The following is a 13,684-nucleotide window of genomic DNA, read 5'->3' as shown; positions in this document are numbered from 1 at the left end:
TGGCCTGCCAACGTAAAATGGTAACACAGACCTGATCGCGGGCAGTGATTGGGTCCACTCCTGCTCCCGACCGGCCCGCCCAACATGGGGAAAAATTTCCCCTGTGGCTGCATCTGTTACTACAGCTAAGGTACCGGAATTTCAAAGACCACAGGGTATGATTAAAATTAAAGTAATGGTGTCATAATACAAGAAATAAATAGTAAGAAATACATTGAAATATTACAGAAAAATATTCTCTAGAAGGCATGAAAGTGCAGTAATTTTTCATCATTAAAAATGTTGCTTTCAAAAACAGATTTGAACAGTTGACTTAAAAGATATTTCCTTTTCCCAGTTTATGTATCAATCATTCAATTAATGTTGGCTGAAACACACCTTGCATATCTCCCACAAACCTCCAAAACAGTTGGTCAACTAGATTTAAATTGTTTGTCAGTTTTCAGAGTGCAGGCAGAAAAAAAATCACTTGCAGGGTGAACATATTTCCTCGCTTGGTCATATCGAATAGGTAAGATATTAATTTCCAGTACACATTATTCATAAGTAAAGTGCTTATTTACCTTTTGATATTTGTAGAATATGAAAACTATTAACAGGAATGTAGCTGGAACAAAGATTCCAATTGTCGTGTAGAAAATAAACTGCTGGAATGGTGTGCCTGGAATAATAAAAAAGGGTATTATATAGGTGTGAAAAATAACATAGTGCAGTGCAAACCTTGTGCAACCGTTTGCATTCTATTTCAGTTTACTTTTTCTTGTATCACAATTAGTTCAGAATGTTGCCACTAACATAGCTTCAAGAATTATACAACCTTGACATTACCTTGTTTTGGAAGATAGCTTCTCTTGCAGATTGAACCTATGGCATTCTCGGCACAGCACTCTATTGAAAACCCACCCATCATGTCGGTTGTATCCAGCATACTGATTACATTTTTGGACCCAAATGCTTTTCCATCTGACTCCTCAGTCTGAATGCCCTCAGTTACATTTTCGCTATCACTACAGCTTAAGTACAACAACAGAAAAAGGACACGTTAAAATCTGCATTTCCGAATCTTACATGTATCAACTTCACACACCGTTTGAGTTAATTGGACAGAAGTCACCCAATCAATGTTTATTCTTGAAAACTTCCATTTTTATTTTGTTTGCTGCAGCATTTTGATTAAAGTCTTGAGAATGTAGATAGAATTAGCTAGTATTAGAAAAATTGTGCTGCAGAGGTAACCTCAGGTTATATTTGCAATAATTTGCTTTACCCATTGATTAAAAACAGGGTAATAGTACCGAATTACCTCTCATGATTGTACAAATATTCAGAAAAATTACATTATATTTTTCCAAAACTTGTTTCCAATACAGAAGAGTATCAGTATATTTGATCAATACCATGGACATTTTTATAAGATTTATGGGGTAGAGTTTCTGCTTTGCACCGAAAACGTGTTAGAAATTGCAGGTTAGGTTACAATACAAACTTCTGCTAAAAACTCATTTTCAGAATCACAAATCTAAAATCCTCCATGAACCAGCACAATCGGTCTTCTTCTGTTCATTAAAATTATTCTTTGACATATCTCAGAGTGGTATCCCAGTGCAGTTTTACTGATGCAGATGGAAGTGAGAATTGTTGAAAAGAACGTCCAGCTCACCACTTGTGAATAACCTGACTTTAAATCACTGAAAATAACTTGAGAAACTAGACTGAACCATGTACTTCTTTCGCTAATGTGCACCAGATGGATTCTTAGTAAATTGGATATTTTTTGATATGAAAAAACTTTAAAATCTGCCTATTAATACCTGTGCACCCAAGAAAATGTGCGAACCAGTGCAATTGGCAGAAGCTTGCAATGTCATCATTGTGGTGGTGGGGGGTTGGTGGCTGGGCGATGGGGGCAGCTTTCATGCGTGGGGCCTAATCCAGGCGAACTGAATCTTGAACCAGTGCAAAAGATCACAGATACTCCAGGCTGGAGCAACTGGTTTTGTTGGTAAATCATGTGTGTTTTAAATTCTCCAATCCTTTGTGCTGGTTCACCCAATCCGACCCAAGTGGCACTGCTGTTACTAGAGCAGAGGATTAGAATTCTACCCTGTGAATGCCAAACATATGATTTCATCTGGACTTTGAATCTATACTTATGGCCAAGGAGATTATGTACAGTATGGGCATTTGAGCAATGACAGGCAAAAACCCTCTCTTGCATTTGCATGAAAAGTTAGGGCTTGTCCATGTTAATGCAATGAAATTTTAAATGGTGTGATAATTACTACCAAACAACAGACAGGATTTTTCAGCCCCACAGGACCTGCCACGGGGGATGCAGTGGCCCAGCTAGCAGTCCATTGACTTTTGGTGGGACCAGATGATCCTTTGGTGGGCAGGGCTGGAAAATCCCACAATACTTCTCTGCCAATGAAAATGAACTTTTCACAAGTGTGGAGTCTCATTCTTTTAGATTTTTTATTATTGTTAGAAGATATTCCTATGTGAAAGCAATATCCTGCACGATATTTAAAAGAACAAGACTTTGGTTGCCCTGTTTTGGAGTACTGTGCCCAATTTAATCCTAATACATGACAGGGAATGTAGAGGCTCTGGAGATGGTACAGAAGAGGACAGGCAAAAGGAAAGCCAGTCCTGGAGCTTGTAGCTATCAAGTTAGGCACCAGGAGATACAACTATTTTCAATAGAGAAATACAAAATGATGGAAGGTGTTGTTGACAGTTTTATCAAGCTGCACTTACACAGCAAAACCCTGCTCACTGATCCTCATATTGGGTTCTGCCAGGGCCACTCAGCTCCTGACCTCATTATGGCCTTGGACCAAACATGAACAAAAGAGTTGAACTCAAGGGTGAGATGAGAGTGACTGCTCTTGACATCAAGGCAGCATTTGACCGAGTTTGGCATCAAGATGCCCTAGCAAAACTGAAGTCAATGGAAATCGGGGGAAAAACTCTCCACTCGCTGGAGCCATACCTAGAACAAAGGAAGGTGGGTTGTAGTTGTTGGCGGTCAATCAGCTCAGGACATCATGGCAGGCATTTCTCAGGGTAGTGTCCTTGGCACAACCAACTTCCGCTGCTTCATCAATGACCTTTATTCCATTATAAGGTCAGAAGTGGGGGTGTTCACTGAAGATTGGATAATGTTCAGCACTATTCATGACTCCTTAGATACTGAAGTAGACCATTTGCATACACATCAAGACCTGGACAACATTCAAGCTAATATTAGTGCCACACAAGTGCCAGGCAATGACCACCTCCAACAAAAGAGAATCAAACCATCTTCCATTGACATTCAGTGGCATTACCATTGCTAAATCTCCCACTATCAACATCCTGGAGTTTACCATTGACCAGAAACTGAACTGGGTCAGCCATATAAAAACTGTGGCTACAAAAACACGTCAGAGACTGGGCATTCTGAGGTGAGTAACTCACCTCATGGCTCCCCATGGCCTGTCCACCAGCTCATTGTCACAACAGCAGTGGCAGCAGCTGTCCGTTGATTTGGGGATGATGTCTATCCAGAGTCACAAGTTTATGCCATGGGTCTTCATGTGACTGAACAGGGCAACTCTTAGCCTGCAGATCTTTGGGCACATGAGACAGGTTATCCTGTCAGGTACTGGGAACCAGAGTGCAGCATTTGCTTCCTTTTGTTTCCTTCCCTGCTGCCACTCTGCCTCATTAAGGTGTTCGGACTCGAAGCATGATGTGGCTTGGTGGACAATTTGTTGCATTTTGAATGATTGGCAGCAAGTTCCTTCCAGTCATTAATGTCAATGCTGCCATGCTTCAAGGAGAGCTTCTGAATATCTTTGAAGCATTTTCTTCACCTCGCCCCCCCCCCCCACCCCACCAGAACACTGGTCATTTGAGAGTTGAAAAAAACCAGGATGTGGTGGGGGAGACATTTTTCAGCCATCCAGACACAGTATCCAGTTCATTGTAGTTGATTTTTCAGGTGTTGTCCCTGAATGCCTGTGGAACTTGCTTCAAAAAGGACATTAGCGTATGTTTGACGGTCCACCAACATCTTCTTATGGATGGGCAACAAATGCTGGCCTTGCCAGAGTCACCAACATCCCATGAAAGAATAAAAAAGCCATAGGCTTAGAAGCGGTATGATTAGGTTTTTAAAATAATGAAGATAAGAGATTATATTTGGTTCAATAGGCTATTTAAGATTAATGGGGATGGAAGAACTGGAGGATATGGTCATAAAATACATAAGCAAAGAGTTAGGTTAAATGCAAGCTAGTATTTCTTTTCACAGAGTCTTTACCCTTTGCAATGCATTGCCAAAACAATACTCATAAATTGCTAAAGTCTTCCAGAGCTTGCTTAAGATGTCATAGAAGACTTTTCCGATGTTTTTCCCTAAATGGGCTAGAATATTTTCTCACTATTTTTGTCTCTCATGGAAGATTACGTGATTGAGTTTGGCATTTGGAGGGGATGGGAATGGGTGTCCAAATTGGGATAAAAGATCAACAATGCGCAAGGTAGCACCTTCTGAATGGGACCATCTTCATGGGAGATGATCTTTTCTCGCCCTTCTTATTCACAGTCCTTAACATCAGACACAAAGCAGTTTGGAGTTCAAAGGAAATGATGAATATGTGACACAGGGCCCAAATACTGCATTCTTTGAAGGGTAAGAAAAATCTAGGAAAAACACTTTTTTCAAAGTATTCTCTTTTTTAATAGAGTAAAATATGAAGCTGAGGAAGTTTTTGATGTTTTTTTAAAAATGTCAAACATTTTATTGACACGGACACAATCTGCCCCTCTCCTGTAAAACTGTTTCTTGTAATCATTGATAGGGATTATCACTCTGGAGTGTTTCATGAAATGGTTCAATTGTCAACCAGAGAAGCACTTGATTTCAAAACAGTCGGAGAGTTCTTCTGAAGCCTCTGGGTGGCAGGAACCCAAAACGTTTGTAGATTGTATTAAAAATTCTTGAAAGTTCAATTGAGACTTTTACCGATGATTTAGAGATGTAATTTTTTCATGCAAATAGCAACCATTATTGCTTAATACACCTAGGGACTGATATTCAGTACGTTAGGAACATTGCTATACAGAGATTGAATGTTCAAATTCTCTTTTTATCGCATGGATTCTATGATCCTTAATATTGTTTTAAAGATTGCATTCTACAATTTATTCATTTCTTCGTAAAAAGAGAGAAACAGTGGACTTGCCTATAAGCAATTGTAATCAGATAGAATGAAACTCCTTTGGGTACAGAACTATACATACACAAACAAATTTAAGATTTTGGTGGTCCATATATTACCCTTGTGTACTGGCACTATCCATGGTCAGTTTTGGATCTTGCACTACAACGATACACATATGCAATACAAGTAGTGACAGGGTTACATCATACACTTAATATTCTTCTTTGCTCCAACGGATCATAGAAATTTTGCTTTGCCAGCTCATATTTGAAAGAACCTAATCCTAAACGGTGTGTGCTTGAAATGGTGTGCACTGGTTGTCCCAAACTTATTAGACAAACAAAGATCCTGTTATATTGATGTAGGAGCCCAATCACTGACCCTTAATTAAAATGTTGCAAGTTACTTTATTCCAAAACGTTGGGGGAAGACCACTATTCATGGTACTGCATTTTGTACATATTTTCCACGAATGGCTATGGCTGTACCCAAATTGCACAGTATTACAACATTTGGATTGTCTTGTTAATAGAATGGATATCTAATTCACACACATTATACACTGGGGATGGGGCTTAGGCTGTGCCTGCGTTTGTGCTCCCAGAATCTGTGATTATGACTGTGGAGGTCAAATATAAAGTGCTTTAATCACTGTGGACAGTTAACATAGAGTAAATAGACCCAAAAGAACTTCTCTTAATAATCAATGGCAAAAAATTCACTCTGTTACTTTAATTGTGGAATCTTGTTGCTTGTTTGTCTTACTTACAATTTTCCATTGCATTTTTTCCAAGTCACTGTGGCTGATGGATGGCTTGTGGACTTGCACAAAATATGATTTTCTCTCAATGATAGCTCTAGAGATGGTTTTTCTGTAGAGAGTACAGTTTTCAAATTTAGTATATATTTGAGGCCATATGAAGAGGTCATGAGGTCCATCTAAACTATAATGGTAATAAAAAACATCAATTTCACACATACAATTGATGTTACACATATTTCTACCAGTTCATTCCAGATATGATAGCTTCTTACATGCAATGTAGGAACAGGTTGTTCAGAAGTGAATAATATAAAAGGTAGCATGATAAATGCAGTTATTAGCCCATAATATTGATTACGCCTGTAAACAGTCAGTCACCTGTCCAGCAGGTCACATGAACCACGTTAAGTTGTTGCTTCCAGATCACTATAATGATTCAGGGGTACAGAGGTCAGTAGGGCACTAGGCTGTTCAATTTCACAAAAACAGAACCCTACAGGCTTAGGACCCTTACTTAAATATGATAAAACTTTTAAGTGATTCTGGCACACACACTGAGTATCCACAGAGGAACCCTATCCAATATGGAAGGCAGTGCAGAATGCGTGCATGTACACATCTTGCCATATTGGATTTTCAGGAGCCCTTTTTACACCTGTAAAATGGGTGCAGATCTAAGGCTTTCTGTCTAAATCCTTAAAATTAAAATTGCTGCGCTGATGTTCTATAGAGATACTGCCATGGGTGCAATATTAAAATTTTAATATTTTCAAAGGAAAGTAATTATTTCCTTCACAACAATATATTTTGAAAGTTAACAAGACAATTATTTCTCACGTAAAAGCAGAAACTGCTGGAAATACTCAACAGGCCCGGAAACAACCATGGCAAAAGAAACAGAGGACCATAACCCTCCTCAGAGTGGCAATCAGTGTCAAGTTGCCACTCTGCGCCCAATTATTTATGCAAAATTTCTTCCAGGTCTGTCTCACTCGACCTTCTCACTCAGGCCGGATGAGATCTATGCAGCGCAGCTGTCTCTGAAGCCCAGCCTCACAGTCCAGCAGAGTTGGATTGAAGAAGGACACGTCCTTTTTTTTACAGCACTAACTGCCGTAAACCAGGTAAATTTAAAGGTCTGACTGAAATTGACAGACCAAGGAGAAGGTAAGTGTGTAAGGTAAGTGGATAGGATTTGTGGGGTCTGGGGGATCGGAGGTTGGGTGCCTGGTGTGTCGGACATCGGGGGTGGTTTGAGGGGTGTCGGACTTCGGGCGGGGTGTCGGACATCAAGTGGGGAGGTGAGACATTGGGGAGAGGGTGTCGGAGGTTGGAGGTGGGGGAAGGGCAGGTCGGGACAGGAGTGGGGTAGAGCCTGTGGCGGTGGGGATGTGGAAAGTGGGTGTGGCTGGGTCAGGTGGTGGGAGGGGTCAGCCTGTATCACTACAATAGTTGCCCAGAAGTTATAAGAGCTCTTAATTCTTCTAACATTTTCTGAGTAACTATTTGTGTAATACAGCTGGAACTATCCGAAGTTTGGAATTTAAATCACATTTTCGGATGGTTCCCAGAGCAGGGCAATTACCTGAGGAAATTTGCGCTTCTGGGCAACTGCTGTGCTAACCCTGGCCTTTTAAGTTCTGAGAGGGTTCTCTAGTGCATCTTTGGGGTACCCCCCCACAATCCAATGCTGGGGAACTCAGAAGTTACAACCCAGAGTTAATGGGCAGAACCTCCCAGTCCCACCAGCAGTGGGAAGTTTGGGGTGGGGGGAGCTTAATTTGGCACGATGCCAAAAATCAGTTTCCCGACGTTAGGATGAACTTTAGGAATTCTGTTCTTAGGACTTTAAAGGAGGATTAAAGGTGGGTCAAGCTTCCCGATGAACAATTTCGGGAAGCCCTTTTGCATGCGTTAGCATGTCATGCATGGTCATTAAAAGGCCACCTCGCTGGAGTTAAGTTCCCCGTCAGTGAGAAGTTAGAAAGTTCACTTTCATGCCTGCACATAAGTGGCATGCACCTGGCAGGGTAGAGTTCTTCCATGGTGAGTTGAGGCTGCATTGTCCTCTTCGGGGAGCGTCTGTAAATGCCACTGCCAGCGGGTGGTAGCAGTGCAAGTTTCATGGAGGATGACCAATGAAGAGAGGAAGGGTTAGCGAGGTGTGTTTGAACAGTGGCTGGGCAAAGATGGAAGGGTTAGTGCAGGCTGTCCGGGTGCCTTTTAAATATGGTGCTAGGGCCTTTGACCCCATAAAGTAACGATTGGGACAGCGACTTCCTGCCCGCCCCAACACATGATTTGCCATATTCAGCACGAATGTAACGAGCTGACCAGCGCAAAATTGTGTGTGGCCAGCTGTCTAGCCCCCACGCTCTCAGTGGAAATCACTCTGACTTCCACTCCCGCCATCAAACTTAGGGCAGAATTTTGCCGTCGGTGAGCAGGGGGTGGGGCCCACTCTCTGGCGCATAAAATGACGCAGGATGATGTCAGGCGGAACCCCCAACATCATCCCGCCCTATTTAATTTTCAGGAAGGCGGGCCCACAGCAAAGTCAACTGCACGTCCGCTGACCTGTCAATAGCCAATTGAGGACATTGACAGGATCAATTAAACAATTAAAGGACCTGCGCGTCCAACCTTAAGGCTGGCGGGCAGGCCAGGAGCCCCGGCAGGCAATAGAAAAAACATGAAACCTCATCCAGCGGTGGGATGAGGTTTCATGCAGGGTTTAAACAGTTTAATAAATTTTTACTGTAATTTATGAACATATCCCATCTCATGACATTGTCACATGTTATGGATTTTTGTTTTCTGTTTTTAATCTTTTTAAAAGTGTCAGCGACCTCCCTGAGGCAGCACTTAGCCTCAGGGAGATGTGCACTCTTTCGTGCATATGCGTGAAAGAGCACATTCTGGCTTTTGGAGAATCCCCCTCCCCGCCCGCACAGGGAGCACATCCCGCCAGGCGTCATGCTGGGCAGGCCTTAATTGGTCCACCCACGTAAAATGGCAGCGGGGCCTGCTTCTCCAGCAGGGATCGGCTCCCTGCCCACTGGAGATTGGGTGGGGCCCGCCCGCCCAACAGGCAGAAAATTCTGCCCTTCAACTCAAGAACAGAAGATTCCATCCAACAACTCAGGCATTAGCTCTGTTTCTTGCCACAGATGCTGCCAAAGCTGCTGAGTATTTTCAGCATTTTCTCTTTCTATTTCAGATTTCCAGCACCTGCAGTACTTTTCTTTAATATTTCCCATTGTCTAGTCTGGTGGTTAATGGTACTGTGCTGCACTAAGCCATACAGATAATCCTCAGTCTGTCTGAGCTAGCTAATTGCAGACAGTGCAACACTGCAGCATGACAAATGTGTTTCCACTCCTGATTAATATCCAATGACTTCAGCTGAAGAATGCACACATCTGAAAATTGAATAAGAACAGGATTGAGCTCGTCTGTACTGCACTCAATGATAGAATAACCTGTTCACTCACACTTGAAAAATGGTTATTTGACCAAGGTACAGCTTTTGAAATGTGACTCTGATGAAGAGGCCTTAGAACCAGCAGGACAGAGCGAAGGACCAATGAATTTGTCCACAGGAAAATCAGACTCCCAGCATCTCATGGACTTTTAGCTGAAGTGAAGAAGCATAAATTGAGAAAATATGACCATTGGAAAAAGCGGGATGAGAGTCTAGAGTTGGCGAAAAAGAAGGTGAAGCATCAGGAAGGAACAGGCCATTATGGGAAGGACTGGATGGGTGGACAACATCAGAAACTGGATGGAGGGAGGAATGACACTGGTGCGCGGAATTACAATGAACAGAGAGAGAGAGAGAGAGATGCCCAATCCTTTGTGGACTATAGTTCATTGTGGATGGATGGACCAGAGGCCAATAGCTCACAAAAGGCCAACATATTCAAAAAGAGAGAAATAAACCACAAAAAAATCAACAAAATAATGTCTCAATATTGCCAATTATCAAAGGCCTGGCAATTTCTTCGGTATAAACTTTTTGAGTGGACATTCTACACCAAGGAATTCAAATTCCGTATTCTGTATTCCAGAGTTCATTTTTCTCTTAGGCCTTTGGCATTCTAATTCCACGTTGTATCATTTTTATGAAACTTAAGTCATTAAATGCACCATCTTTCTTATCAAAGTAGAAAGCAAATTCAAATTAAATGTGTTCCTGGATCTTTAGTAACAAAGTTTATATACTTATCTCAGTGATTTTGACTTACTCTTTATATATAAAGTAAAAAATGCCTGAAATTCTGCCTCCTTATTTTCTGCAAAGAGTTCATAGATTCCTGGTTTATGATCATTACCACAAAATGATGCAGAATAACTAGGAAGCAATAGAAAGAATAAGAATTAGAATATTATGGAATATACAAAATGCATATCCTTAACAGGAAAAATCTGCAATTGTATTGTACCGAATACAATTCATAAAAATGGAAATTGTGTGTGGGCTTCTTTGATCTTACAAGGACCGTTTAAAAAGTTTTCTTCTGCCTCACTCATGCCAGTCCTAAAATCAACTCTAAGACCTGAATTTCCGCAGAGAAAGAAGAACTCCACACCTTAGCCAAAATGGAGACCCAATTCCGGAAGTCCCTCACCCAAATCCACCAATTTTGCCTGGTTAGGACGGGTGGTTGGGGCGGGGGGGCGGCCGTGGGGGACAAGTGTGAGGGTGGTTGTACTTCACACATCGATAATTCATGGAGGGGCAGCTGCACATGTAAAAGTGCAGCTGCCTTCAAACAGATCAAATTTTAATTACTGGGATTTCCAAAACATGACTTGTAGGCTTTAGGCAGTTGAGAAAAAGGTCCAAAGTTGCCAGTGTAATTTATAGAGGTATGGTACCCTTTTTGGAGAGGTAAGGTACTCCTTTTGGAAAGATAAGATGCCATTTGGGAGAGGTGCGGTGCCTTTTGGGAGAGGTCTGTGCCCTTTGGGAAAGGTCTGGTGCCACTTTGGGATTGTTAAGAGTAGACATGAATGTGCGTAAAAAGTGGATAAAGTCTGTGGAACTGTCAAGTTATTTAAATCCACAAGCCCTTTAAATTTTTGAAAGAAAATCCAGCTGCAGTTGGAAAAAAATGTTACTGCTATTTGACTGTTTGTTGGCATAATTATTAGTTCTGCTTTGCTGCTTCCACAACCTATTATTCTCACAGTGTAAGTTCACAGTTTAATTGACAGCTCCAAGTGGTTATAAAGGGATTAGCTATCTTTGATGTGGGGCTATGAATACAAATGAATGCTTTCATAAGGGGATAAATACGTGAATAAAATGTCTGTTTTTATAAGGGATTTAAATGTTAACAATGAGAGCATTTTCTAATATAGTGACATCTGCAATAGAAATTTTATTTCATTTCATCATGGCTCCTGAGGTCTGCCCATGGTGGATTCTGAGTGAGTTTCCATGGAGGGTGTAAGGGCAAAGGGTAATGAGTAGGAGGCATGGATGGTATGATTTGGCACTAAGCTGGCATAGGGGCTATAAATGTCCATGGAGGGCAGGTAGAGGGGCAAAGGTTGGCATGGAGGGTATGGGGGCCATGGGGAGCAGGTAGGGAGGCTGAAGTTGGCATGGAGGGTATGACAGGCCATGGGGCTGGTAGAGGGGCATTGGTTGGCATTTGTTGGCACAGATGGGACATGAGGATTATGTGGGGGGGTTGGGAGGTATGAGGAGTGAGGGTTAGAGGGCTGATATTTGTTTATTTTTGTTATTTTTATTGTAACTAGGATGAAGCCCCAAAGCACTGAGGCGGGCCTTTTAAGCAGTCTGTCTGGGCACCCAGCAGCTCTTGTGGCTACTTCCGAACACTTTCTGGGGGTGGCTGACCCGTTCCCCTGGAACAAAAGTCCGAACATTTGGGGCACTTTCTCCTTAGTCGGGTTCATGGAGTTGGGAATTTTCTCGATGCTGTGCTCCTTAATTGGGAGCGAAAATTCGACTTTATGTTTTGTACTCTACTATTTTCTCCTCCACCTTTGTCCTAATACTCCATATATCTTCTGCCATAACTAGGCAATTAACTGGTTTAAGACTCCCTATGGCATATGCCATAATAAGGCAAATAACTTACCTGCCGCCAGGTCTCTGTTAAGCCACAACTTTATCAGAGGCTCAGTTACAATGACAAAAGTAGCTGGAAAAACTCAGCAGGTCTGACAGCATCTGCAGAGAGGAACACAGTTGATGTATTGAATCAGTATGACTTGTCATCAGAAGATCTTTGAAGAGTCATAGGGGCTCGAAACGTCAACTGTGTTCCTCTCCGCAGATGCTGTCAGACCTGCTGAGTCTTTCCAGCTATTTTTATTTTTGTTTCAGATTTCCAGCATCCGCAGTATTTTGCTTTTAGCTTAATGACGTTGGCTTGGGGTGACTCACTCCCTCACACAAAGCACCTGACCTCCACCCTGTGTCGTTCCCTGATGATGTAATTGGGAATCCTGAACCACTGACATCAACCTGTGTTCTGGGATACCATGGTGCAGTTCTGCACCATGACACTGCATACAAATCCAGTTTATTAAAGGTGAAAATTTAAATTAGTCACTATTTTCTGTTTTAATTTCATGTATTCCTGTTAATGCAAATAAGAAATGGCTAACAATAGCAAAAACTAACTTCGGAACCTTGGGCATATTTTTAACAGCCAGTAAGTTTCAGTTATTACTTCATCTGTCTGCAGAGTTATGAAGCCAGAGTAATTTTATATGCTGGGCTTCATTAACATGCCACTAGTAAACTGCCCCCTGCCAAGAGCTGCCTGCCAGCACTCAGGTAAGTATGGGGTTCCAGGGTAGGGACAGGAGGGCAGTCTCAGACCTCAGAGACCTATACTTTTTTGTGAGGCTTGGAAGAGCACACGTGCTTCTCTTGGCCCCAAAACAGAAAGTTAAAAAAACACTTCAGCTTCCTGATTCTCTTTGTTCTGTTCTTTACCTGGCAAGAAACCCACAATGGCTTTCACACTCAGGTCACAGTTAAAATCACTGTCAGGGCCCAGTGCCATGACTGGACCTACATCAGCATGTATGAATTAGGTCTCCACTGGCATTGGATAGGCAGCTTTTTTGCCTGCCAGGAAACGTCTGTTAAGATTGGAATCAAAGGATCCAGGAGGGGAGTTTGAGCAGGTAAGTAACCAGAACTATTTTAATTATCCACCTACCTAGTTTCCGTTGTTCCAACTCCCCTTGACATCTTATGCACATTAAGTGGAATATATAGTGCTTAGTAAAGATAATTGTTGAAGTTATTTAGCTGGACATTGTAGCATCTTAATTGCCATTAGTGCTATGCTACTACTATGCTACAGTAATACCACTACACCACCATTTACCCCCAATTAGAACATGATCTCTAAATATTGGCTGTCAAGCACAAGTACTTGCTTAGAATAAATATTGGTTACGCCCATCGTAAAGAATAGGAAAGCTCTTTTTGCCTTGTTTACAGCCGACTTGGAAGAACTTATTTTGAAAATTAAAACTGTGAAATAAACAACAAGAAGCTACATCAATTATTTTTCCTCTGTATGTGGCACAAGAGTCTGATCTGTGAGATTTGATCTGCTGAAGGGGAGAACACGACATACTGTATGGATATTGTCATAAACTCACTTTGAGAAGTTCTCTTTTGCAAAATGCATTGCATGTTGTGAACTAT

The 13,684-nt window shown here is 41.7% G+C and overlaps 1 protein-coding gene across 1 annotated transcript in view; it reads right to left on the bottom strand.

Annotated features, from left to right (window-relative positions):
- The window catches only part of flt3 (fms related receptor tyrosine kinase 3), a 63,882-nt gene that overhangs the window by 27,801 nt on the left and 22,397 nt on the right, over positions 1-13,684 (bottom strand). Inside the window, exons 6-9 of the mRNA XM_041198675.1 lie at positions 10,224-10,330; positions 5,983-6,085; positions 829-1,013; positions 564-661 (exon numbers count right to left, since the gene is read on the bottom strand). Of these exons, the coding sequence (XP_041054609.1) occupies positions 564-661; positions 829-1,013; positions 5,983-6,085; positions 10,224-10,330 (493 nt within the window). The remainder of the gene's footprint in view (positions 1-563; positions 662-828; positions 1,014-5,982; positions 6,086-10,223; positions 10,331-13,684) is intronic.

The sequence above is a fragment of the Carcharodon carcharias genome, chromosome 11 (genome assembly GCF_017639515.1).
Source record: "Carcharodon carcharias isolate sCarCar2 chromosome 11, sCarCar2.pri, whole genome shotgun sequence".
Lineage (NCBI taxonomy): Eukaryota > Metazoa > Chordata > Chondrichthyes > Lamniformes > Lamnidae > Carcharodon > Carcharodon carcharias.
This window is presented reverse-complemented; position numbering and strand designations above follow the sequence as displayed.